A 25,291-nucleotide genomic window follows, 5' to 3' on the forward strand; every position below is an offset into this window, starting at 1 on the left:
CGCATTTTGAGGATTTACGTACTCGAAAGAGATATGCAAGTTGGTTCACCTAAAGGCGCGTTCCAAAGCTACCTCAATGAAAAGGGTGAACTAGCTCAAGCCTTCCCAACAAGACTCCATTCTAGTTTGGAAGTCTTTGACTGGCTATTCTGTGATAAACCGGAGGAAGGTTTTCAGGTGGAACGTTTCGAAAAGCAACTGCTATGTATATCAGGATATTCTTATTCCAACGGTTCACACAAGGAAAAGGTTTCCCAGAATTACTTGGTCAAGTGTTACAAAGACGGTTTTCTATTTTTATATGTAAGAATACAATTTTTGGGACTTTGAAGCCACTCATTCTTGTACTTTATTAGTGTCTGAACGACTTGAGTTGGTCCCACTATGCAATTCCTATACCGTTACAAAAATATGCTCCTAATATAAGCCGCTCTGTATTCGATGTATACACAGGTGAACGCTTTGACTTTCATATACTAAGTAATGGAATGGTGTTGACTGTCTTGGCGCAGGTAAGTAGTAAACAAAGGAAGGAATGGTCAAGTTTTGTTTGTCTAACGCAGAGCCTATCTCGTTATCTCTTTTATATTTATATGTATATTTGCAGTATGCTACTTCTTGTGTGACGCTTCATAACGCTGTCTTATGGCATCCAATGCAGCCAGGGTTTCCGCCTTCACGAAGGATATATGCTGTGGAAGTTGTTAAAATGAGTAATTGTTACCTTTGTCAACAGTCTTCAAGCAAATGTCAGTGTGTGCAGAACCAACGAAGATTGAACTTGTCTTCCAGTCGCACAACTCAAGTCAGGATAAACTCTAGCGAAAGAGAATGGACGTCAAGTGGTTCAAAGTCATCGACGAGGACTCCATTAGATAATGGGAAAAGAGCAAGTAGTAGCGAATATTCACATTCCAGTTCAGTAACTGACTTAAACACTGGAAGCAGTTCTTCAGCTAACCTTAATTATGTCGTTGATCCCAACACGATAAAGACCCTTTTTGGTCCCTGGAAAGGAACAAAGAGAGTTATTGTTTATAATCCAAATACTGGTCAGATTCAAAGAGAGCAGAGGAGTTTTTTCCGTTTACAACTCGATTGGGCAGCAGCTTTGGAAGTTCGTCAAGTACAGACCAAAGTTGTTACGGGACTATTTAATAATCTATTCAATCCGACTTCAGATCTTTTACTGTCATTTCCTGAACAAGAAAAGCAACTCAATTCTCAGTGTATTGACTTTACAGAAGCAGCGAGTATTGTTGACGACTGTATTTGAATGAATCTTTAGACTTTCCAAGAGAGAATGCAGAGTAGTTGTATTCTAGTTTGGATGTACAGAATGCATTAGTTATGTAACTTATAAACTACGATAACAATATTATTTATAATTTTGTTACGAAGTTCTTCCAAATATTTCAGAAATATCTCTCGTAAGCGTATCGTTGTCCAAACAAATCGCAACAGCCTGGCGACATTTTGTATCCCAAAACCAAACTCCACTACTAACAAATGATAATTCATTGTTATTTGGTTGCTGTTGATAAGAACGCTTGTCATTTTTAGCTTTCTTTTTGTTACCAAGAGAATTATTCTTTGTGTGCAGATTGTTACTGCTCGAATTTTGTGATCTCAAACGACCGTTCTTCTTGTTATCTTTGACTACACGAAAACTCGTACGTATCGTTCGATACAAATCTGAGTCTTCATCCATGTCTATATCGGACAAGTCGCTTTCACTATACCACTTCTTTCGCTTACTATTTCGTTGAGTAATGAATGAAGGTGGAATATACGGAGAGCTTCTTCTCTGAGACAATAAACTAAGCTTCCAAACAATTGCTTCATCTTTTTCTCTAAACATGTGACAAAATGCAAAAGCTTCATTTTCCCTATGAGAGGAGGAATAAGGATTCCCTACTTCACATTCTGCATCTGAAATAACCTGTTCACTTGTAACTCGGTTGTTCACGTTTTCTTTGTCTACAAGTATAGAATTGGACGTTAACCTAGTTTGAAGCTTGGAAGAACTCGGGTTACTCCACATGTGGCCTACTTCTGTGTTTTGCAAAAGCGTCGTTATTTCGCTGTTCTTTTGCTCTTCCTTGTGAATAAAACTATCATGAACGTCGTAGGAATCTGCAACTATCTCATTCTTCATATGTATTCTTTGATAAGCTTGCATAGTATTTGGAATGGAACTAAATATCCTTGGACCTTGAGAAGTACCATAGTTGCTTTTTCTACTAGCAAAACCATCAGCCGTTGGTAAATAGTTTGCAACTTGAGTCAGTTCCATATCATTCTTTTGCATTTCGTCGAGGGATTTTTTCCCACTGTGCCACTTATGCGCAAGTTTAGTAGTTGTGCTATGAAAGCTTCCAAGCTCGAGTATTACAGCTTCGTGTACAGGATATTTTCCTTATGTTCCTAAAGCTGTTATGAGTGACCATAGTTAAACGTTGTATATACTAACCACTAGTTGAGCGCCTCGTGTGACGACACACTATACGGTTGTTGGGCAATAATCCACACAAACTTCACACCGAGAGAACCAACGTGCTCGTCCACGCGACTCTCATTGCCTGGAGACCGATTGGCATTTGATCCGTTTCTTCCCTCCTCTTCCAAAACTATCGATTATTTGATGATTCTTGGAAAGTTTCATAATTTTCTCCAACTGGATTTCTATTTTGTCATCTATATAGGGAATAGTTTTATTCAACATGAATAAAGGAAGGAAAGTGGATATAGATACAGCTTGCTTTTCCACTTTATTCAATAATAATAATAATAATAATAATATAAAGCTGTGATCGAATACTGAGTATTTGAACTGTTCTTCAAGTGCTCACAGTGAAATAATATATCAATGAAAGCTATGTTAGGTATTTTGAAAGATAAAGAATCCAAAGGATTGAACCTTACCATTACGACACATTCAGAGTTTAGAAAGTTTTTTCAACGATATGAGTTTCTGTGTTGTTGCTGTTCAGGTCATCATTCTTTGTCTTGGATTGTCAAATGTCACTGAAAATAAGAGACTCGTAAGATTGTTCTGAGGAAATGTAAAATGCACACATTTCTACAACAACTGAGTGAATAAGAAAATATTTTCAGATGGGTCATTTGGGTTTTTCGTTGTGAAAATGAAACATATGGCCTTTGTATGGGGTCCGTTGATACGTAACCATTCCTCTATGGTTAGGAATAGACCATCTGCTGCAAACTTGTTTAGAGTTTTTGGTCCATCAAAGCCTTCTCGTTTCGTTCAGAGTTGCTCGGTTTCGAATGAAGCGTCAACTCCATCCTCGAAACTTCGACAGCTTTTACGTTGTGATGATTTTCTTCTAATGCCTTGTTGTTACGATGCAATGTCCGCAAAACTGATAGAGAGACACGGTTTCAAGCTTAGTTTCATGAGTGGCTTTGGGGTATCTGCTCTTCATGGGTTACCAGATACTGGCTTGTTATCCTATGGTGAAGTGGTTTCCCAGTTAAGATTCATAACGGAATCAGTACATATACCGATCATTGGTAACTAGTTTTCAGCTGTATGGTATGATATGACTGAGATTGAAATAGCTGATGGGGACACAGGATATGGCAACCCTTTGAGTGTAAAGAGAACTGTCAAAGGCTTTGCCAATGCTGGTGCTGCTGGTATTATGTTAGAAGATCAAGTTAATCCGAAGCGTTGTGGTCATACCCGAGGAAAGTCTGTAGTTTCTCGAGAGGAAGCAGAGTTACGAATTCGAGCTGCAGTAGATGCAAGAGAAGAGGTAAGCCCATCTTTGGAATTTTAAAAATGAAGAATATGTCACTTGAATAGATGGGACATGATATAGTGATTATGGCTCGAACAGATGCTCTTTATTCACATTCCTTGGAAGAAGCCATAGTTCGTATGAAGCTTTTTCGAAAGCATGGTGCGGATATTTTGTTTATGGAAGCTCCTTCATCTGTGGAACAAATGAAAGTATTTTGTCAACAAGTGGAAGGACCAAAGATGGTACTAATGATAATCTGATTGAGAATAGTTGACCTATACTTTATAGGCAAATATGGTTGAACAAGGTACAACACCCATTCTTCCGCCGAAGGAATTGGCAGCTATCGGTTACAAAATTGCCGCTTATCCATTAACTTTACTATCAGCCTCTATGAAAGCCATGGAAGAAGCTCTTGTAGCTCTTCAATCTGGAGATCCTCAAAAGGTACGACCATTGTTACATGATTTCTCACATGTTTGGTAAGTTGCACGCATGAAAAGCAAACTGATGATGAAGGAGTCTGACATGTTCAAACAAATAGCGACATGGTTGGATTTGATCATTATTATGAAGAAGAGAAAAAATATGCCATTTAGTGCTGTTTTTGATATTTGTGTAGAACGTATTGAATTGTTACTTTGTAAAGTTGGATACTCTTTTAAACAGAGTTGTCGCTATTCAAGTAGAATACTGTCTTTTTTGCATTTCAAGATTGGATCGATAGGAACAGTACAAAACATGATGGTTAGCGACGAGAAAGGCAATATTCCATTATCTTTTATTCCACATATAGAAGAAGTGGCTAGTACAGACTTATCTCATTGGCAACATATGATTGCTGGTGCAGTTGCAGGTCTTACTGAAACAACCCTTATGTTTCCTTTAGATACCGTGAAAACTCGTCTACAGTCCATCACAGTGAACACTCCCAACCAAGGACTCTTTTCTTGTGTCGCGGAGATTCTACGAAAGGAAGGATTTCTTAAGCTATGGAGAGGTATTGGAGCTGCCTCTATGACAGCTGGTCCAGGACACGCAGTGTATTTTGCAACATATGAAATAGGAAAACAACTATTTTCAAACAATGTGTAAGCGTTTATGTTGTTTCCGTTGCGAAGATAACGCTTTTTCTTAGAAACGAATACAAACCACTTGCCACTGCAGGAGCAGGTGCGTTAGCTGCTTTGGTTTCCGATGGTGTTTTTATTCCTTTTGATGTTGTGAAACAAAGGATGCAATTGCAGAAGACTTCAACCAGTTTCTTTTCCGTAGTTTCTAGAGTTTATACAGAAAGGGGTATTGGGGCTTTCTTTGCTGGTTATACTACTACGCTAGTGATGGAAGTTCCTTATACAGCTGTTCATTTTGCGACGTATGAAGGAGTCAAGCACTTTCTTTTACATTACAGACAAGTTCCCGAACATCAGTTTTCCATTTCTAGTCATTTGATTGCTGGAGCTATGGCTGGAACTGTAGCCAGTGGACTTACGAATCCTTTAGATGTCGTGAAAACTCGTCTCCAAACGCAAGGAGAAGTAAGCACAGTTCAATGTTCTGATGGAGGCCATTTATCAACTTGTTGTTCCAGGTAACATCATCTTCATACAAGAATATGTTGCATGCGATGACAATCATTTTCAAAGAGGAAGGATTCAGAGGTTTTTTACGAGGTGTCGTTGCTCGGATGCTATTTCATGCAGTAAGTCTATTTGGTGTGCTATGTATTGTGCAATCTAAACATTTGTGACTAGCCATCCGCTTCCATTTGTTTTACGGCTTACTCTGGATGTAAGTTTTTATTCGCAAGTTTTTCTTCTGCTAGGAATGACTCTACCGTTCCAACTGTGTCATCTTAAGAGGAGAATGAATGACCACCCATGACGAAGCATGAATTGTGGCTCTTCATATATCTCGCCTTGTCAAGTGGCTTTTACAGACCCTTATAGAAAATGCAGTTGATTCGTCAAACAGAATTTATTGTACTCGGCTTGTTACACTTTACCAAATCTGCTTTTTCCTCCAGACAAAAGGTAGATTATTGTTATATTCGTATTTCCAAACCTCTAAAGACTCTCTAGTTATTTGAACCCTTATCTCTTAACCACGAGTCTCTTCACTGCGTCATAACAGGGGCAAATAGTGGCATAGGTTATGCAACTGCAGAAGCACTTGCCAAGGCCTCCTGTAACCTTTATTTAGTATGTAGAAATAGACAAAGAGGAGAGGCTGCTATAACCAAACTGAAACAAACGTCCGGTAACCAACACATCTACCTATACCAATGTGATATGAGTAGTATGAAACAAGTGAAACAACTTGCGGAACAGTTGATATTCGATCAAAGGCCAGTGAATGTACTGATTCACAACGCTGGCTGTATGGCTCATCGGTTTCAACTCACAGAAGAAGGTTTCGAAACCAACTTTGTGACCAACGTGTTGAGTGTTTTCTACCTTACAGAGTTACTTCTTCCTACACTGAACAAAAACGGTCCTTCGAGGGTTAGTGTGTATAAGACTTGCTTAGTTGTTCCATTACTGAATTCAACTTTTCAACACAACAGGTCATCGTAGTTAGTTCAGGTGGAATGCTGACTGAACGCTTGGAAACTGATGACCTACCAATGAAAAAAGAGCCGTTTGATGGTATGAAACAATATGCTAGAAATAAGCGTCAACAAGTTGTGCTAGTAGAGTACTGGTCAACGAAGTATGTGAAAATGAACACAAGTTTCTTTTCTATGCATCCTGGCTGGGTAAACACACCAGTTGTACAAGAATCAATGCCTCAGTTTTATAAGACTATGAAGAGTCACCTAAGAACTCCTGAACAAGGAGCAGACACCGTTGTTTGGCTTGCATGTAGTTCAAGTGTTCGAAAGGAAGATTCTGGAAACTTTTTTTTAGATCGCTCAAAGGTTGAAAAGCATTTGCCGTTGGCACGTACTCACTATTCCAAACAAGATATGGAAAGACTATATTGCGTATTACAGGATTTAGTAACTTCCTTTGAAAACACTCAAAATGATGAAAAATAAGGCTCATTTAATTTGCAAAAGTAAATAACGTCGCAGTATTTCATAATCTACAAATACAGAACGATTTCCTTTCTTCTGTCTTATCCATATTTCAGTTATGATCATCGCACAATATTACGAAAAGTTTTGCAGCAATTCTGCTTCATCCAAGTCATATGAAATGTTTCGTTCTTGGAACATATCATAAAGTTCATCGATGAAGCAAGTCGGTTCATAAGAAAAGCCAAAGTCTTGTGTTGATAACGGAACCATTTCATTCAACGTCCAAACTTTATCATAAGCATCTTCAGGCTGCATAGAATGTTCATCAACCTATTGAATAGAATAGTTAGTAATCATATCGTGTAAGAAACGAGTGAATGACTCCCACACACCGAAAACTTCTTGTCCAATAAGCATATTTCAGATTTCACATTTCCGAGTATAGCCTCATCTGAAAATGGAATACAGGGATCATCATTCTTTTCTACTGTGTCTCCATACAAGCTACCAACAACTCTGTCTGAAACAGTTGAAGTAGATGAAGTATTTGAAGCTCTCTTTCTCTTTGCTGATCTACGTTGTCTGCGAAATTGTCGGCGAACATAAGCCATCATTGCATAGGGTTCGTAACGGCGATATTCATCCATAAAATGTTCCTTCTCTAAAATATGCTTAAGTTTTCCTGTTGGAATCACAACGATATTGTTCAAAGCCTTATTCACCAACGGACTATGAACGCTATAATTCATCATTTCCGACATCTTCAAGTGTTCCGTCTTTTCACTTCTAATTACGTGAATAGCTGTTCTAATTGGAACTATTTTTTCGAAATTTTTTTGGTAGTCCGTAACACGAAGCGAACCGTGGAATACTCCTAAGCTTCTCATCATGTAATGAATAGCATCCAGAAATACGTCTCTTTCATAATTACATAGTCTAAAGGCTTCTTCATTCAATAAATGAGGCTCTCTATCTGGTCCACAAATAGCAACTTTCTCCAAGACCATTTGCTCTCTTGTGCTTATAATTTCTGAGCTTCTCAATAACTTCGAGGGTAGCTTGCCAGGTGGTGGAGCTTCAAAGAGTACTAAATATCTCATACGATACTGAGCTGTAGGAAACTATAACAATGAGGAATGAATCAAAGGTCAACTCGAGTTCCTTCCAAACCTACCTTCATCCAGTCGACAAGTACCGTGTTATTCGAGAACCAATGGAACTAGATAAGAAAATGAGCGGCAATTGACCAAAAAAAGAATCCAAACCTCTAATTTCTCGAAAGATTTCAAGTCCACCACAAAGCGCTTGGAAGTAGCGACACCAGAAAAGTTCTTGGGAAGTGCGAATTGGAAAGTGCCTCCCAGTTTCTAAAACAAAGTCAAAGTTTCCGCCCATTCTCCTGTATAACTGTTTCTTACCAGTCCTACCAAAATGTTGTCGACGACTCCAACTGGCCTCATGAGGAAGTGTAAACGTTCGTTTTCGTTTCCAAAACTGGTATCCCCGCATATACCCACGGAACTTTCAACAAGATGAGGAGGAATGTAGACCTCGTTTCTTCCCATAAGCCATTCTCTCACTACTTCGTTTTCTATGAGTCTTAGTGAGAAGCACTCCATTTTCTACAACCTAAAGAGGGTTTCGATGCTCGCCTTGGATAAAATCTCTGCAAACAGGGAAGGAGGGGGAGATTAGGAAGCCGAAGAAGAAAATGACAGAATAACCTAATAATGGCAGAGAGATCTTTCCAATAAGTAATCAAAGAAATGAGCTGGACAACTTTGTTAGAATAGGATAGCATGTTGCCATCTCTAATACTTAAGGTATGTGTATATTCTTCCCATCCACAGAGGAACTTTGTTTACATATATTTGCAAACAGACAACGAGATAATTTTTATTTTGGAAAAACAGAGTAAAATAAAAAAGGAATAATGTATACAGAGTGAAGACAGCACATATAGAAGACGACAAAGGACTTGTCTAGTTCCTATATACAATGAACACACAAAAGACGAAATGGGAGATAGAAAAAACTGTTCACTAAAGTATTTCAGACTCTTTCACCATCTTTTTGCGCTCTACTATGTATTTATTCTCTTTGTACCGTTGTGACTCCTCGTAGGCTTCCAGCTTGAAATTGTTTGAGTTGTACAAACCAACAGATAAACCCTAGACTTACGTATTTCCAACCAATGACCGTATGGCAAACATTGCAGTAAATATCTGCCACAGTATGAAGACCGGTGATCAGGACTCGTTCTTCCTTGGGACCCAAGCTAATATTGACACTAAAAGCTGCATAAGCCAACAAAAAGTACAGTGCATATAACGAGTGTTGCCTTACACATTATTGAACAAATAAGCTCTTCCATGACGGCCTTGAAATTGCTGTACCAGAAAAGACACTAAGCGACTGCCAATATAAAAAGGGGAGCTAAAGTTACCTTGGACATGATGTCCTCATGTACTGCAAGATGACACTTGCAAGTGCTACAACAGTAAATGGTGGAACCGGACAAGTAGGTCTTGAACAGTCTTCCCATATAACACAGGAAGAAAGTATCAGGAAAACTACACGCCTTGAAGAGAAACAAATCAATTTCTCACCAAACGACACATCGACATGGAATCATTAGATAACGATGTTTGGTTCTAGAAATAATCATGCTCGATGAAAGACTGTGATCACTATATATCATAGAATTCTTTTACAAAGTTTCATAGCAAATAAATATCCATTGATGTATTACTCTATTTATAGCACGAATCATTGTCTAAAAAAGACTCAGTTCCTACACGTTGAGTCGTAGCAGAACAGGTAAAAACAACTTGATGATATATAAACAAACATTTTGAATGGAAGTGTAAACTCATACAGAATGTTCTCTATGCTTTGTGTTATAGTGATTCTTATTTCTAATAAGAAATGACTAACTCCTGTTCCTAGACACGAAATGATTTCTTCTTTTGTTGATAACAAGAGTTTCAAGCCTCAATCATTTTTCTAAAAGGAAAGGTATTACAAAGAGGGTTGAAGAAAGATATATTTTGTCATTATATCTGAAAACTTCGTTGAAATATTTTGGAATTTGAAATCAATGCAATTTTTATTTCTGCTTTATGTTTCAAACTACTTGGGTTCCTTTTCAGATTTCTCACAAGAAATGTAAAAGACAACGAACCAGAATTAGTTTTTATTGGAAACAGCACACCTTCAAAGTCTTATCTCAACTGAAAAGTGAACAAGTTCTAGATAAGCTATACAAGTCAGTCGTTGTGTGTGTTCGACAGCAAAGTTTTTCAACCGCACTTAAAACGTGTAGAGCTTTAATGGCAGGAGGTCTAGACCGTTTGGAAGTCTGTGTCTTTCTTTTACTTGTTGTTCACTCACATTAGAACTAGATAACTTTAACAACACCCGATGCATTTGAGTTGATTCACACGCTGTCCAATGAATATCCTCAAGCAACCATTGGTGCGGGAACCGTTTTGAAACCAAGTCAAGTGAAACTTGCTGCAAAGTCAGGAGCTTTGTTCATAATGAGTCCCGTACTTGTTCACGACGTAATAGAAGAGGCCAAACGTCACGATCTACTTGCTATTCCAGGTGGAACAACACCTTCCGAAATATACAATTGTTTTTCAGCCGGTGCTTCTCTTGTAAAACTATTTCCTGTAGAGTCATTCGGTATGCTATGCCTATGAGAACGTCAAATCGTTTTATTGATATTGTAGGTGGTCTCTCCTTGGTGAAGACAGTTGCTGGACCGTTTCCGGATATTCCCTTACTTCCCACTAGTGGCATCACTTTAAATGCTCTCCCAGAGTAAGTAAGGAAGGGAAACTTTGTAAACACCCTTCTTACCACCAGCTCATTATGGGCCCAAGACTAAAAGTCCGCTTTGTATAGGTACTTGGCAGAGAAAAGTGTCTGGGCCGTTGGAGTCTCGAAACAGATAGTTGATAGCAACGCTCTTGCAAACGAAAACTGGAAGCTAATTGAAGATAATGCGTACCGTTGGAAAATGGCTATTCAAAAGTTTATTAGCGTCCAAAGATACTCGAGTTACAAATGATTATTTCCATTTATGGGACTTTGATAATGAAGTTGTCCTTACATATTAGTTGAAAGGATTCTCAACGTACATGGGACCCTTTATTTACCAAGCTAGTTACCCTTGTCATGTTTGTATCGAAAATAGACTCAATTTCTCTTATGAAAGTCTTTTTTTAAGAAAACTTGCAATGGTTGAATACATACAACTTCAAAAAGATTCAAGTATTGCTAAAGAGTTGAAACCATCTAATAACGTGATTAAAGTTTCTCCACAATTGCTTGAGAATAGTGACTTGATGGAATACCTTTATTTGTGAAATTGCCTAGTTCATAATATCGTTTTCGTAGCTTTCATAAAAGCCTACAATCCCCACATTCAACTCATAATTGGCCTCCATTCCGAACATTTATTATAACCAACAATTGTCAAGCAAGCCTTGTAAGAATCTATGGACTTTTCAAGCCTACAGTGCGACGTCTGTCACAATGTAGGAAATTTTGTGTTGAATGAACAGTCTCAACTTATATGTAACGTTTGTCACAGTCTCATGACTGTCTATCAAGAAGAACTTACAGATTTTATGCCCGGTGTTGCTATGAAAGGTTGGAGAGCCTCTTCTCAAAATGCCTTTGAACCTGTAGACAAAACTGCAAAAGAACCTGCGCAAGCTCCGAAACTCAAAAGATTCAAGCTTTCTGATGCTGGTGAAGTATCCTTAGCAGTTCAACTCCTTACCAACATTTTGGCACTCCAGGTTGCATCAGTTCGCCCCTATTTGAGAAACAGTAACGGAGTTTGTTCAACCACTAAAAAGATTTTCTTATGCTGCTTATCTGATGAAGAGTGGATTAAGAAACACTTTCTACGATATGGTTTTCGAATGGAAATTACTTTGGCTATATTGTCGTTATCGAGCCTTTACCATCGCGAATTCCTGTTGCCTTGCCATATTGCAGAAAAGGCAACTCTTGGCGAAATTCCGTATATCAATATTTTGTCCAAGCTCACAGTGCCATATAAGCGGGCAAATTCTTTGAAAAAGATCTTTGAGACACATACATTTCCTTCAGCTTCTATCATTCAAAGAGAAGCACGCGCCCTTTTGTCAGATGCAGAACATTGTTGGCCACCGTTGCGTAGTTCTATCGGAAATTTTCTCTCGTCTGTTTCTGGTTATCATGACTTTCCATGTTGCTGTACTACAGAGCTTGCCAAGAGTATGATCAAGTATTTTCAACTACCAGATCACTTTTTGGATTGGATATTTCCGTTTTCGACTTGTCGAAGAATTTCACAAGAAAAGGGTTTGGAACCTTGTGGTGAAATAGATGTCCTTTGTGATTTGCTCAATTTATTGAAACTGTCACTTATTTATCAGTTTAATTTCAGAAGGGAGAAAGTGCCTGAAGACTATTATTTAGCTTCTCTGGAATCTTCTATCTCTATCTATGAACTTTTGAGAAATCTAACTCGGTTGAAAGAGAACAAGACGCTGTATTATCGAATATTTCACAGCGATTGGAATGGTATAAGTGATGAGGACATTCATAAGCTTTCTCAGTTGTATGAAAACGTAATTATGGGAACTGAGCGTGTGCCAGATGCATATCTACCAGTTTTTGTAGCACTAAAGGAGCTCGTTAATCAGTCTTCTTATATATCTGATAGCTGTACTCCTGTTGAATTCAACATAAGTGAAGAGGAGTTGGATAAGCAACTTGAAGCAGATCCTTCGAAGATTATGTTTGTGATTTTTTTGGAATTTGCCGACTTGGGTTTGCGTTTTTTGGGTCGTGAAGACACAGAGAGATTGAGAAAGTATGTGATTCAAGTCGCGGACACTCAATTACATGGAATACTTGTTATGATGGGTTTGGTTAAAGAAGAACGCAACAAAAATGCTATGGAAACTCTATCGGTCTGAAGTTGAAATTCTGTTGTACATATATATATTATGATTACTTCAAAGTTCTTCCAACTACATCGAACCATATCAAGTTGTTCATAGTCGTCGTTGCCTGAAGAGAACGATCCACAAATCATAGCAGCATGGTGCATTTCATATCTCATTACCAATTGAAAGAACAAATGTGTATCCAATCAAAATAACTGTTTCTTCCAAAATGACATAACAATGTTTGACTATATATATATATATATATGACTTTCCTATGAAGACTCTGCTGATACAATATTCAATCGAATAATGCCCATTCGTGGATGAATATCCGTGACCTTGACAACAACTTGCTGCCCTGGATAGTAAACATGATCAGAATCCATCATAAAATAATAAGGAATCTTATCAATCTGAACCAAAAGTCTTTTGGGTTCTTCACTTTTGATCCAACTTACAACAGTTGCTGGATAGTTTTTTCTGAGTCCATTCATTCTCAAATATTCCAAGCACCAGTACTTGACTGAACGCTTTTTCACTACTTTCGCTTCTTTTGCTCCTTCATGTGCCAGCTTTACATGTGAACTTAGTTCCTCAACCGACATAAGAGGCATATCTACCGCAAGATAGTTACTAAGTTGATAATGTCCTAAAAGATCCGTTGCTCTTCGAATAGGACTTGTGACCTCCAAGTTGTCTTAGAATACAACAAGCATAGAAAACATAACCTACTTGCGCATAACAAGAAAGTCCTAAACTACTGTGTGCAGTTGGATGGTATGAAATAAAGGAAGGTTTCATAAACTTTAACAATTTGTTTGCTCTTGCAACTCCTTCAGGAATGACATTCAATTCCGAATCCGTCGGTAACTGAAACAATGTGTCAAGAACAGAAGTGTAAAGTTTAACATACTCACATTCACCTTTTCTTGTCCACGAAAAGGCAAAATCCATCCTTTCTGTTGAGCATATAGAGCAGCCGCTTCACCAGCTGCCAACATCATTTCCTTGACTAAAAGTGATGATTTCCTTTCTGAAGTGTGACTCTGAAATTGAAATGATGGCTGTTCTCCATCGTCAAACGTCACTTTAACTTCCGCTTCGTTCACATTGAATTCTAATGCTCCATTAGCAAGGCGATATGTTCGTCTCCTTTCGGCAAGTTTATGAAGCCTTTGAAGACAAATTATATCTGCTTCCATAAGGCAAGGGTCAACTGTATCACCAGCAATGACACTTTCCGCTGTCGGATAATCGATACGAATCGGAGCCTTAATCTATATAAACGATAAGAATAGCCAATTAATCATGGATAAACCACAACAACATACAATGCTTTTGCATATTCGAATATCCTGCAACTTGCCATCTGGAAGAATCCTAAAACCGAAACTTAGCGCATAGTTTGATCCGTAACGAGAACCAAGAGAAAGTAATAATTCGGCCACATTCATAGGGAACATCCCAATCTTTTCGGTAGGAAGATAAATGCTCGAACCTCTCCTCAGTGCTTCATCAAAAAGCAAATCGTCTGAAGATACATAATTACTAGCGTCTGCCACATGAACCCAAACATAGTCAGAATCCAACCTATCCAAACCAACTGCATCATCAATTTCTATGGTCTCCGAATCATCAATAGAATAACAAGGAAGTTGCTTTAATTCAATGCGATCTGATGAGTTATTATCCAATAAATCCTTCGATTGATGCAAAATTTCATCTCCAGCCTTCAAAACACTTTCATGAAAGCCATCTGAGAATCTTGAAGCTCTCAAAAACAAATTTTCATAATAACTGTAATATCCCAATTCAACCAAAGACTACTCAAGAGCTTTAGGATAAGTCTCTCCTCAAAAAGAAAAACACATACTTGAAAGGAAGATATTGGAGAGATTGTACGTCCCAAATTTTTCAAAATTTTCGTGGCAAGTGGAACTTCAGGGCGTTGCTTATCTACTAGTCTTAAAGAATCTCGTTCTAAAATTGTTACAGCTTCTTCAAAAGACTTGCCTGAAGCACGAGCAACTAGACAGAAGTTACAGTTAATGATATGATAAACTTATGTGCTCACTTTCATTTCTAAACAATTCTTGTTCCTTTGAAAGAGGATGCTCTTCTAACATTTGGGATATCGTTCTTTTGCCAAAGTACACATTACTACATATATTAGAGGACACTAGAATACCCCGTTCACTAAAATGTTCAGTAAACCAACAAATGACATAATAGAATATAATGCATACCTGAGCAGCAAAATGTAACGTTGAATGATTTCTCGAAAATCCGAAAGAAGCTCAGGGAACTTTGAACGCGGCATCTCAAAGAACTTTTCAAGGATGTCCCACTTGTTGACAATTCTTTGATCTTGAAATTCTAGTTAAGCTTTTGACAACTAGAATAAGCCCAAGGCAGCAAGAAGGAGTCATACCTCGTCCTTCAGGATAACTGTTCGAAACTTTAGCTACGAATTCTATCAAACAAGTCAGAATATTTGGATTCCAAGCTTTCTTACGTACTCTCTAACAAGGGATCATTTTGTAACGAAAAACTTGTATTAAAAGGATGAATCTTGAAGAAAGGTAAGAAGCCACGACAAAATGATTCTGTTATACCTGCTTGTGAGGAATTTCATAAATGCTACAGTCTGTCGATAATACACGATATTTCTCCTCTCCCCTAGACAGCTAAATACTCGGTTCGACACACAAGAAACCAATCATAAACAATATCACGTACCAAGATGCCCCAGTGCAGCCAATCGTCCTCCAACTTCCTAAACTGCAATAACGTGCCACTATCAAGATGACGTTGCCATTCAGGTCTTCCAATCCTGACATTCAGAGAAGTATTCACTTCTGAATAGTGCCGTGATAAAAGGCTGCACTTCACACTGTAACACTTTGGTGAAAATCCCGCCAACCTAAAGTCAAAACTAACGAATTTACGGAGTACTACGTCACTTCGACAAGGTATCAAGTTACTGCTTTTAAATATGAACCTCGTCTTTCCTACTCTTGGAAGACATCGAATCAACTCAACAAAAAGAACAAACTTCATTTCTGCCAACATTTAAGAATCGCCATTTTATTTGGATAAATAGGAAGTTTTAGATTTTCATTACGTCGAAGAAAAGTTTCAATTACGCCATACGTGTAAAGTAACATAGCGAGAAAACTCATGAAAATACCAAATTGAACCAAACTACACCAACTATTAGACATAACAGCATTTTGCAGAAATATTTGTGGCCAAAGGTTATGCTTCACAGAGACGCCACGAAGCCGTTGTAAAGTTTCAGATTTGATCCCCTTCACTTGTAGTTCTCGTGGCATCACTGATAGATTCCTTATTCAATTCTTCAGGACTCTCGTCAACTCCCGACGGCAAACTTTCAGCATATTCTGCTGAGGACACATTGAAACTTCTACTACTTAACTTGGAGGAACCGGAGGACGTCATATCTTGATTTCTATACAAACCACAGTTTTTTGACGAGTTTGAAAATTTCTCTGGGTTCTTCCTGCACAATTCCAAAACTTCATCGTATGAAAAGTGGTCGGAATAGCCTTTATGGAAGGCTTTCTCATGCTTCTCAATATGTTTCGCAACAGACCTTAACTTACGATGTGGCCACCTGGAGATACCGAATCGTCGACAAATTTTCTTCAAGACTGTGACACAAACTCCCAACTTTTTTGAAGCTTCAACCATTGGAAGATGAAAATGACTTTTCTACAAACCCTAAGTACCAATATAATTTTGAATACCACGGAACTTACCAAAGTTTCCAAGTCTATGTTATCCTTCCGATGGGAGCTGAAGCGTCCATCTAAACCTCCATATTTCCATAAATCTGGGAATCTCTCTTTCACCGATAATAACTGACTATGACGCCCTTGCTTAGAATCATGATGTGAAGCAAGTCCTTCAGGAGAAGAACAGTTTGGTAAAGATGTGATCATGTTCGTACTGTTTGAGGCAGCAAGTCCTCCACCATTTGAAGTACTAACCATGCCAGCATATCCTCCAGTCAATGTCGCTTCATAATTTGGAGTGGCCATGAATCCTTGAACACAAATATCTGTCAACTTTGGCGAATTTACAGTTCCTTCCATTGTTATTTGAGGCTGTATTGGAAATGCAAACGCAGAATTACTCTGTGCATTAGACGCGAACTGCTGCGAATTTCCAAAACTTCTTGGTGTCAGAGGTGGTAATATTACTGATGGACTGTACAAATCAGCTCCAAGATTTAAATTACAGATATTCCTGTTCTCAGACGCTTCAGGGGAAGAAAACGACGGTCCCTGAGTTGCAAGTGGTGAGGTACTCCATTCTGCCTGTTGCACACCAGAAGCGGTACGCATGTAAGCAATAGGAGGTGGACCCGATTGTAATTGACCAGTATGAATAGCTGGTGAAGGAACACCGTTATCTTTCACTTGATTCTGTAAACCATGACAAGAATCCGCTCGAAAGTATACAGGAGAGTTTTCTCCGCAATTCAACGTGAAGGCATCGCTAATAGAGGGGAGTGGAAGGACAGGCGTTTGCAAACTGTAAGACTCCACAGGCAGAGGATTGTTGACATTGCTGTATAGCTGCTTTTTCTCGAAGCTACCCATACTATCGAAGAAGGCGACTTTTTGCGGTAGATTACAGAAAAGCTGTTCTTGCATACCAATACTTAAGATACTACAATATATATATGTATATATATATTATATATATTTCCAACAGTATCAAATCGCGTATGTAGTCTACTTTGACCAATTTCCTGAAAAGTCACGCCAACCACTATAGCTTAGTTTTCTTCCACTATCTTGCCACAATATGAACTATGAGACCCTTGTAGGACTTCTATGCCTTCACTGTGTTGTTATAAACTTGGAAAGGACTCAGCTACAACACTAATAATTCACGCTTTTTACACAAACGTTTATAATTCTCTCCACATGACCCAAAACCTCTTCACTCCCCTTAGCCAAATGCCGCTAACGTTTCTGGAAAATAAATTTCTCAAAAATTCCCTCAGTAGTCCAATAGACAAAATGAACGAGAGGGCAGTGTCTGAATGGCAGAAAACGGGAATTGTTTCCAGAAAAATTTCTTACGGGCATGCAACATGGGTATCTTTGCCAACTTATACTTAAAAACACATTGAAGCTTTATAAAGCACAAGTAAACAAAAAATCAACCCTCTCTAACTGACTGCTAAGGAACCTCACTTTGGGGCGAGTCTCTTTACAAACTTTGCGAAATAGCTTCCTTGATGCTTTGCACGTGCTAGTTCATACTCAATGGGTTGCCTTGAGCCGTCCGCACCAGCATAAGTTCCAGCTCCATATGCTGAACCTCCCTGAACGCGATCTTGACGAAATTCATCAGGACCAAAAGAGTAACCTATACAAAATAGAGCTGAGGAACTTGCTATTCAAGTGTTGAAATCCTGAAACTTACCAATCGGAACAAATACCATTCCCAAATGGGCCAGCTGAGTTATTGCAGTAAAAGCAGTTGTTTCTTGTCCTCCACCTTGTGAACCTGTTGAAAAGAAGAGACCTGCTGGCTTTGTGGCCAAAGCTCCACTTTGCCAAAGATCTTTCAGAAGTGATCAGTGAATGTGAAAGTAGTTTTCCTAGAAAACTCACGTCCAAAGGAGTCAAAAACAGCCTTCATTTGTGCACACATCATACCAAAACGTGTTGGAAAACCAAAGATAACTCCATCGGCTTCAGCTAAGATACTGTGTTTATCAAAAGTGAATACTGGATCATTTGGCTTTGGTGGTGCCTTCATCATTTTCAGAATGTCTTCAGAAAGCGTCTCTGGTGCCTGATACAGGACAACTTCACATCCTTCTTGACGAGCACCCTCAACAATCTGGTCAGCAAGCTTCTTGATATGACCATACATGGAATCTTAGGGTTGTACTCTTAATACTAGTCAATACTATGCAGATACACTTACAGTACAGTACTAGGATTCGCGGCATTCCGTGAAGCTTTAGCAATGGAACAACTTACTGACAAGGAATATTCTGAAACTCAAAATAAAAATACCAAAATCGAACAAATCGATTGGACAATTCAATTAGAAGACGAGATGGAATGAAACAGCCATCCGTTTGCTCGAGGACAACGAGCATAGTAACTCTCAACGTTTTTATGTACTGCTGTTAGTTCTATCACGAAAAATGTATGGCGTGATAGTATCAATATTGGGAATTTTAAACTCTTAAGAGTCTAATGATATTTAAAAAGTGTCTCTGCGTATGCTTTCATATTTAAAACACTTTTTCTCCACACAAAAATGATATAGACAACACAAAAACTAGCTTCTAGGTGCGGCCACGACTGAAAGGTTGCTGTATTGCAGAGTGGCTGACGTAATATTCGTTAGAAATATAATTTTAAGCAAAACACATTAAAAGAGTTACAGGCATAAAGAGTTTTGAATAAAGAGACTAGAGCTTTCTTCTAGAATACAGCTAACGTGCTTCGTACTGGACTACTCGCTTCGTTCGAAGCTTATACAAAATACGACCGCCGCAAGAGTTACAACGCACCGGTTCCCCCAAGCGTATCTCATTGACGTTTCCACAATCTTTGGCAGTTGTTAGCGATAAAAAACTTTTATGGTTCAGGTTATGGGGCATACCTGCACACTGATATTGCATAGATAAAAAGTACCGATCCTCACAATAAACAACGCCTTGAATCGATTTCCTGAGGGAGAGGGTGGAGAGATGATTCCCCTTATGTTAGATTGGTCCTTGTTGTTGTAACCTCGCTGACACGTGAACTGTGGCAGTCTGAACTTCCAGACTGTAACGAGTTCGTCTGTAAAGTGAAGAATTCTTTCATTTGGGACACCGGGTGTTAAGAGGAAGAGAGAAAGAGAGAGAGCAGAAATAGTGAAGTCATACAAGTTTCGTCAACGAGTGGACGTACTCGTCTTCGACAGAATCAATATCACCACTGAAACTTATAGCAGTCTTTTGCTTTGGATCTTATAAACAACTACTGCAGTCGATAGAAGTTTGAGAAAACTGTAAGCTATCAAGTGTTAAAAGTTCTCATTCACAATAGCGTCGGTCGTACATACTCAGCAAACTGCTATTTGTGAACTAAGTTATATTTGACCACAATTTTAGGTCATGCTTTATTTAGACAACAGAGGAGACCATCTAGCTCTACTTTCGCAGAATTATGCATTGTTATACTCGGAGAATACTCTGTTGTTTTGATACTTTTCTTTTTGTTTTACAAACCTCCAACATAAGATTGAGAATAAGCGTTTTTTAAAGTATTTCGTCGAGTACTCAAATGGAAGCTAAACTTATCCTCCTATGAATTTGGCTTTAGGAAATCATTTCATTATTGCAACAATTTTGTCACTGTTGACTTCTCACTCGTGTGAGTTTCGAGTAACCAATTTGTATTGAGACAGCCTTAAAGCAGTGAGCAGGATAGTAGCTTTAAGAATAATTTATTTTGGTCAATATCCTCTCTATCGACTTGCTGAAAGAGCTCTCAAGCTTGGAATATTTCTTTTATTGTCTAATAGAGCAACAAAGGATGACGTTTTGAGATCGCCAAAAAGTCTATAGGATCACATAGTAGTGCTTCATCTTAACTTATTGTTGCATCGTATTTATTGATCACGGAAAATACTCTTGTTCACGATTATCGAAGCTAACTTTCTCTTTCAGTTTGAATTCTTCTATCAGCTCTTTTAATTGAAAGCAACAATAGTTTTCTCTGTTTCAGTAAATGTGACCAGTCAATTTTTTTTCCTTTTAACAGCAGTTTTTTTCTTTCACAGGTTGCTTTGCTGTGGATTTGCTTATTCTACTAAAGAGAATCTCGCATCAATTCATGCTTCGCCTACTTTTCTTTGTATTGTTTCAAAATTAGTCTGCATCTTTTATCAATTGACGTCTGTTGCCTTGTGATATTTTACGTTTCAGCAGATAACTCGGTTTTTGTTCTAAGTGATGGTTTAGATTTCAATCGGACATTGGTACATTATAATTTTTACTTGAGGACACAGTATGAATTTGGAAGTACTTGCAGCATGCATTCGAGAGTCTTCAGTGAAATATTAGACGTCTGTCTTTGAACCTGAGGTAGCGTACTCTGAGAAATCAAATCTCTAATATGTATTTTGTGGTTATCAACAGGATGAACTTGCTATCAGACAGCCGTATACACAAGATCACAAATAAAATTTATTTGAAGCCACAAAACCTATCACTAATCATTCATTCATTCCTTCATCTTTGTAGCTATCATTTTCTAGCATATTCTCGTCACAGTCCTCCGAAAGACGAAGTGACTCCAGTATTCCTTTTCCGTGGAAAACTCCATGCCAGAAAAGTTTAGCTTCTTGAAGATTTTTCTTCATTATGCCAGAAACACCCCCTTCAAATCTTCTTTTGATCATTTCCAAAGTACAACCGCCTGTTTCTGGCATTACTAAAAACAAGGATAACCAAAAGAGACAAGAAAGTCCTGCGTATAACCCAAAAGTCCCTGATAAAGTCATGGCAGCCTTTTGCCTTGAAAACGTGTAGGTTGATGCAAATGCTGAACCAAGCAGCATAAAAGCTCCCCACGACATACCATAATTTCTCACGTGCAATTCGTACATTTCTCCATTAATAGCCCAAGCTAAAGGCGAAATTCCCTGCTCATATCCAATATAGTAAAAGGCAAGACCAATAAAGAATCCAGCCGCTTTGCCCTTCAAGTTGCTGCTCAGAATTGAAGTACCAGATATTATAAGGCCGATTATAAATATAGGGAATGTAGCCATCATGATAGGTCTTCTACCATACCTATCAAATAGCAAATATGGAGGTAAGGTCCATACAAGCATCCAAAATCCTATGGGAAGTGTAGTGTAAACCGCCTGAATTCGTGTAAGTCCAAGATCCGTGAAAATTGAAGGTTCATAATATCCAAGTGCCGTTGCACCGTTCCATTGTTGAGCGAAGGAGAGTAAGGCACCAAGTATAAATGTGGCACGAACAGAGGGATTAAACAGAATCTCCTTCAGGACTCCAACTGTGCTCCGCTTCAGTGCAAGCTCTTCATCCAATTGTTGAACCATCTCTTCATATTCCCTATTAGAAATGAGTGTCGGTCTACGATATTTTCTCCAGGATTTCTGCGCTGCATCAGATCTGCCCCACTTCAGGAGCATTCGTGGGCTTTCAGGAAAGAAGAAAACGCACACGAACTGGATTGCTGGTCCAATGAAGCCAGCTCCAACCATGTACCTCCAAGACCCAGGGTGAACATTCACAAAGATGGCGTCAACAATATCTCCTGCGAAGACTCCAACATTATAGAGTGAATTGAAAATATTCAGATGTGCACCTCGGTGAGACTTTGGAACTACTTCTGAGATATAGATAGGGATTGTCATTGCTTCAATGCCCATTCCAATACCCATAATAAGCCTCCCTGCGAAAAATAGCCCAAAGTTTTGAGATGCAGTGGCCATGATGACTCCAGCTATATAAAATGCTGAAGAAATTAAGAGTACAATCTTCCTTCCTACCAATGCGTTAGAAGGAATGGCTCTACCAAGGAACGCTTAGTATTCTTCTCCCAAAACAAAAAGACTTTTCTTACATCAATGCCCCGCCTGCCGCACCCAAGGTAGCTGCAGACGATATCCAAGACCAGTCATGCGGGCTCAAGTTTAGGTCTGGAACGGCAAACAGCTCCACGGACGAAAGAAGGGCCTGGTCCATTCCAAACATACTCGAACCAATACAGGCCACGAATAGAAAGAACTTGAGAGTAAAAGTCACTCCTTCATCTTTAGGGTCTGACGAAAATTTCTCATTGTTATCACTTTCTACGTTGGTTTCAAAGGCTTCTTGCTCTTTCCTCGGCGACTCGCTTGCTTCCATCGTCAGAATCAAAATCACAATTTCTTCTACAGAATGTGGGTGACGAACGAGCTCATTTATAATGCCTTCTCGAGCAAATGTCCAATTGACGTCTGTCTTGTTCGCTAACCTGATTGGTCCATCAGAAGAACAAGAGAGGGCCCCAAAAATGTAATCTGTCGATTGGAATGAGGGACGGTTTTTTTCTACACACAAATTGGATTGAAGCTCAATGAGGAATGGATTTTTTCTCCACGCACATTGGATCAAAGCTCAACAACACATTATATGAGACCCTATTGAATAGGAACTAGGTTGTATTCATCAAAAGTTCTTATTATGTTAATAACTCAATTCCAGAATGTCAAACAAACATCGTTAGACCCCAGCTTGCCCAGACAACGTCTATAGTAACCAAAAATAATACACACGGTAAACTTTGAGGAATATGGCTTCTTCAGTCTAACCGTGAATAGAGCTATCCCAACTGCGTTTCCAAGCGAAGCCATTTTTCAAGGTAGAATTGTTTTCAATCTACTCCGGAATACAAAGAATCAACTTGTTCACTTACTGAAAAGAGCTCAGAGTTCTTTCAATCCCAACTAAGGACAGAAGCTTCCCTTTATTTAGCTCGATGTGTCACCATGAACAAGGCATTTTCGAAAAGGACCGATCTTAGTGGTTCGTTCCTTTTATATAAAAACAGGAGTTCTTCAACTTAAGTACGGCCCTTCTGCTGCAAGAAAATCTAGAATAATCACGAAAACGTTGGAGTCCTTGTGGTAAAATAGGGAATCTTTCCTTGAACCTCTTATAAACTTTATACGATTGTTAAGTATATAAAGATAATATTGTGTAATAACTGCAAGTTTGCTGTAAGTTTGTCCTCCTCACTTTGCCTAGGTTGCCTGCTTATAGACAAAGGGTGGAGGTTGAACTGCGCTTTCCTTATGCACAGTGTTTTGGCTAGTCTTTGATCAACTTCACCTTCCCATACTAAATTACCAAAGAAGACTCTTGCTATTATATAACAGTTCAATCACTGAGGAAGTTCTTACGAACGATGTTCGTAAACCCTGACGTGTGCAATCTCAGTGAGATTGCAATTGATGGGAGCCGGAATCCAATTTACGAAGTTTGTGGGATTGATTCAGGAAGCATCGGAGATTTACCCAGCTGCTTGGGACGGACTCAGTTTCTCGTCTCAATGCAAACTAACTGTAAATTTGATCTTTAACATTTCTCAAACAAAGGGAAGGAAGGAAGAATTGTTAGGTATTTCTGGTAGAAATGTGTGAGTCAGAATATTACTTGTACTTCCTAACTCTATTATTATAGTTTGGCCACAGTAGAAGGATATGAGGATAACGAAAAAAAGAAACAACTTTAGTGTTATTAGAATATCACAATGAGCAAGGGGACTAGTTATAGCCATGATTCACTCGGACAAGTGTATAACCTTAGAAATGCCGAGCAAGGGATTTATTCTCCGTTTCTTGAAACAGGAAACAAAATTTCAATCATAAAAATGGTTGAAAGGAAAATCTACCTATATTCTTTGTAAAACATTCATCTAGCACATAATTAACAACTCGGAAGAAATTGTTGTTAGGAATTACATGGTAGAGCTGAGTTCTGTGAGTAACTTTACTTGAATGTTCGTTTTATACCAAATACAAATGCCTCAAAGCTTACTTGTTACTGGCACATAAGTCGGACATCCACAAAGTAGAATAAGACTTGTTGTTGTCCATGCTACCTTATTGACGTCATTGAAGTTGTGCATGTACTTTTCTGTTTTCTAGTGGACTTGATACTTTAAGAATAATATAGCAAAACTAGCCGTACACCATAGCATTTTCAAGCAAGGAGTGGGCTTCGCATTAAGTTGGCTATATGACATTCTATTCCAGATTTTTACATCAGTAAGCACCTTTACAGATTTTCCACACGCAGGATGCGAAACAAGCGATGAAGATACGAGTTGTGACAAAATTACATAAGCATGCTATCTCTCGGCCAGTTTATGCAAAAATTTAAGGGTGACTTTTATCTAAACACAAGTAATATGCTTTGGTTGAACTCAGGTACTTAAAGCTCTAAAATAGCCGAATGAGCAACTAATGGGCATTTGCTAGTCTCAGGGAGAAGGAACATAAATCAACTGCTGTAACAAGTCAGAGAATCACAGCAGAGAGCTGAAAGTCTCTGTCCCGATTTATTCAAAGCTGCTCACAAGTGGCTTCTTGTTTTGTCCTTTCCATGGGATTTCATATCAAACCTAACTACAGCTGACCTCGTATATAGCTTTTTATTGGCTTACTTTTCTCTATCTCGCAATCACCTCGTTGCGTTTAAAAACATAATACCGTACACAGTATATTTCGTTTTGAATCGGTTTGCTGAAGTTATTTTATACGATTTGGCTTGTCTTGTGTGCCTTTTAATGGGATCCTCTTCGATTGATATGCTGTTTCCTCGAGTACCAATGAAATTGTTTAAGAACAGTTTTGTCGATCTCCACCAAGGTTTCTTCTTTGATTAGACTGGGGTTCAAAGGATTCCAAGAACTGAAACAATTTATCTAAAAATGAGATATAACTTGTAACTCGCTTCAAAGTCATCAAAAAGGGCC

At 38.6% G+C, this 25,291-nt stretch overlaps 13 protein-coding genes across 13 annotated transcripts; 6 read left to right on the plus strand and 7 right to left on the minus strand.

Moving 5' to 3' along the window:
- The first annotated feature begins 6 nt into the window (after nucleotides 1-6).
- Nucleotides 7-1,297, plus strand: Gasu_45170 (uncharacterized protein). The gene is made up of 3 exons (XM_005704482.1): nucleotides 7-303; nucleotides 357-480; nucleotides 534-1,297. Exons 1-3 carry the CDS (start codon nucleotides 34-36, stop codon nucleotides 1,274-1,276), a joined length of 1,137 nt encoding a protein of 378 aa, XP_005704539.1. The 5' UTR covers nucleotides 7-33; the 3' UTR covers nucleotides 1,277-1,297.
- Nucleotides 1,298-1,301: 4 nt separating this feature from the next.
- Nucleotides 1,302-2,576, minus strand: Gasu_45180 (uncharacterized protein). Its single transcript, XM_005704483.1, has one exon. It carries the CDS (start codon nucleotides 2,309-2,311, stop codon nucleotides 1,394-1,396), a length of 918 nt encoding a protein of 305 aa, XP_005704540.1. The 5' UTR covers nucleotides 2,312-2,576; the 3' UTR covers nucleotides 1,302-1,393.
- Nucleotides 2,577-3,046: 470 nt separating this feature from the next.
- On the plus strand, nucleotides 3,047-4,477 carry Gasu_45190 (carboxyvinyl-carboxyphosphonate phosphorylmutase). The gene is made up of 5 exons (XM_005704484.1): nucleotides 3,047-3,534; nucleotides 3,583-3,779; nucleotides 3,830-4,009; nucleotides 4,056-4,249; nucleotides 4,312-4,477. The coding sequence occupies exons 1-5, from the start codon at nucleotides 3,156-3,158 to the stop codon at nucleotides 4,364-4,366; spliced, it is 1,005 nt and encodes a 334-aa protein (XP_005704541.1). The 5' UTR covers nucleotides 3,047-3,155; the 3' UTR covers nucleotides 4,367-4,477.
- Nucleotides 4,478-4,486: 9 nt separating this feature from the next.
- On the plus strand, nucleotides 4,487-5,653 carry Gasu_45200 (mitochondrial carrier (BOU / S-adenosylmethionine carrier)). Its single transcript, XM_005704485.1, has 4 exons — nucleotides 4,487-4,858; nucleotides 4,906-5,305; nucleotides 5,359-5,469; nucleotides 5,522-5,653. The coding sequence occupies exons 1-4, from the start codon at nucleotides 4,509-4,511 to the stop codon at nucleotides 5,624-5,626; spliced, it is 966 nt and encodes a 321-aa protein (XP_005704542.1). The 5' UTR covers nucleotides 4,487-4,508; the 3' UTR covers nucleotides 5,627-5,653.
- A 3-nt stretch (nucleotides 5,654-5,656) lies between these two features.
- Nucleotides 5,657-6,857, plus strand: Gasu_45210 (short-chain dehydrogenase/reductase (SDR) family protein). The gene is made up of 3 exons (XM_005704486.1): nucleotides 5,657-5,800; nucleotides 5,849-6,271; nucleotides 6,334-6,857. The coding sequence occupies exons 1-3, from the start codon at nucleotides 5,720-5,722 to the stop codon at nucleotides 6,805-6,807; spliced, it is 978 nt and encodes a 325-aa protein (XP_005704543.1). The 5' UTR covers nucleotides 5,657-5,719; the 3' UTR covers nucleotides 6,808-6,857.
- A 4-nt stretch (nucleotides 6,858-6,861) lies between these two features.
- On the minus strand, nucleotides 6,862-8,476 carry Gasu_45220 (uncharacterized protein). Its single transcript, XM_005704487.1, has 5 exons — nucleotides 8,208-8,476; nucleotides 8,055-8,156; nucleotides 7,964-8,008; nucleotides 7,182-7,910; nucleotides 6,862-7,119 (listed from the first exon to the last, which is right to left on the minus strand). Exons 1-5 carry the CDS (start codon nucleotides 8,406-8,408, stop codon nucleotides 6,922-6,924), a joined length of 1,275 nt encoding a protein of 424 aa, XP_005704544.1. The 5' UTR covers nucleotides 8,409-8,476; the 3' UTR covers nucleotides 6,862-6,921.
- A 193-nt stretch (nucleotides 8,477-8,669) lies between these two features.
- On the minus strand, nucleotides 8,670-9,466 carry Gasu_45230 (uncharacterized protein). The gene is made up of 4 exons (XM_005704488.1): nucleotides 9,236-9,466; nucleotides 9,136-9,179; nucleotides 8,971-9,079; nucleotides 8,670-8,921 (listed from the first exon to the last, which is right to left on the minus strand). Exons 1-4 carry the CDS (start codon nucleotides 9,332-9,334, stop codon nucleotides 8,832-8,834), a joined length of 342 nt encoding a protein of 113 aa, XP_005704545.1. The 5' UTR covers nucleotides 9,335-9,466; the 3' UTR covers nucleotides 8,670-8,831.
- Nucleotides 9,467-9,876: 410 nt separating this feature from the next.
- On the plus strand, nucleotides 9,877-11,126 carry Gasu_45240 (bifunctional 2-dehydro-3-deoxyphosphogluconate aldolase /4-hydroxy-2-oxoglutarate aldolase). Its single transcript, XM_005704489.1, has 3 exons — nucleotides 9,877-10,148; nucleotides 10,194-10,479; nucleotides 10,527-11,126. Exons 1-3 carry the CDS (start codon nucleotides 9,912-9,914, stop codon nucleotides 10,619-10,621), a joined length of 618 nt encoding a protein of 205 aa, XP_005704546.1. The 5' UTR covers nucleotides 9,877-9,911; the 3' UTR covers nucleotides 10,622-11,126.
- Nucleotides 11,127-11,236: 110 nt separating this feature from the next.
- On the plus strand, nucleotides 11,237-12,927 carry Gasu_45250 (uncharacterized protein). The gene has a single exon (XM_005704490.1). It carries the CDS (start codon nucleotides 11,298-11,300, stop codon nucleotides 12,771-12,773), a length of 1,476 nt encoding a protein of 491 aa, XP_005704547.1. The 5' UTR covers nucleotides 11,237-11,297; the 3' UTR covers nucleotides 12,774-12,927.
- A 19-nt stretch (nucleotides 12,928-12,946) lies between these two features.
- Gasu_45260 (exoribonuclease II) lies at nucleotides 12,947-15,836 on the minus strand. The gene is made up of 11 exons (XM_005704491.1): nucleotides 15,486-15,836; nucleotides 15,362-15,433; nucleotides 15,266-15,317; nucleotides 15,178-15,219; nucleotides 14,993-15,122; nucleotides 14,821-14,942; nucleotides 14,620-14,774; nucleotides 14,078-14,569; nucleotides 13,664-14,023; nucleotides 13,479-13,616; nucleotides 12,947-13,432 (listed from the first exon to the last, which is right to left on the minus strand). Exons 1-11 carry the CDS (start codon nucleotides 15,816-15,818, stop codon nucleotides 13,019-13,021), a joined length of 2,310 nt encoding a protein of 769 aa, XP_005704548.1. The 5' UTR covers nucleotides 15,819-15,836; the 3' UTR covers nucleotides 12,947-13,018.
- A 55-nt stretch (nucleotides 15,837-15,891) lies between these two features.
- Gasu_45270 (RWP-RK domain-containing protein) lies at nucleotides 15,892-17,396 on the minus strand. Its single transcript, XM_005704492.1, has 2 exons — nucleotides 16,529-17,396; nucleotides 15,892-16,481 (listed from the first exon to the last, which is right to left on the minus strand). The coding sequence occupies exons 1-2, from the start codon at nucleotides 17,372-17,374 to the stop codon at nucleotides 16,044-16,046; spliced, it is 1,284 nt and encodes a 427-aa protein (XP_005704549.1). The 5' UTR covers nucleotides 17,375-17,396; the 3' UTR covers nucleotides 15,892-16,043.
- Nucleotides 17,397-17,840: 444 nt separating this feature from the next.
- On the minus strand, nucleotides 17,841-18,846 carry Gasu_45280 (Trp repressor binding protein). The gene is made up of 4 exons (XM_005704493.1): nucleotides 18,720-18,846; nucleotides 18,401-18,670; nucleotides 18,210-18,350; nucleotides 17,841-18,152 (listed from the first exon to the last, which is right to left on the minus strand). The coding sequence occupies exons 1-4, from the start codon at nucleotides 18,742-18,744 to the stop codon at nucleotides 17,974-17,976; spliced, it is 615 nt and encodes a 204-aa protein (XP_005704550.1). The 5' UTR covers nucleotides 18,745-18,846; the 3' UTR covers nucleotides 17,841-17,973.
- A 2,120-nt stretch (nucleotides 18,847-20,966) lies between these two features.
- Gasu_45290 (MFS transporter, SP family, sugar:H+ symporter) lies at nucleotides 20,967-22,806 on the minus strand. Its single transcript, XM_005704494.1, has 2 exons — nucleotides 22,394-22,806; nucleotides 20,967-22,341 (listed from the first exon to the last, which is right to left on the minus strand). The coding sequence occupies exons 1-2, from the start codon at nucleotides 22,675-22,677 to the stop codon at nucleotides 21,012-21,014; spliced, it is 1,614 nt and encodes a 537-aa protein (XP_005704551.1). The 5' UTR covers nucleotides 22,678-22,806; the 3' UTR covers nucleotides 20,967-21,011.
- Nucleotides 22,807-25,291: the final 2,485 nt, after the last annotated feature.

Source organism: Galdieria sulphuraria, assembly GCF_000341285.1.
Source record: "Galdieria sulphuraria unplaced genomic scaffold scaf_41, whole genome shotgun sequence".
Classification (NCBI taxonomy): domain Eukaryota; phylum Rhodophyta; class Bangiophyceae; order Galdieriales; family Galdieriaceae; genus Galdieria; species Galdieria sulphuraria.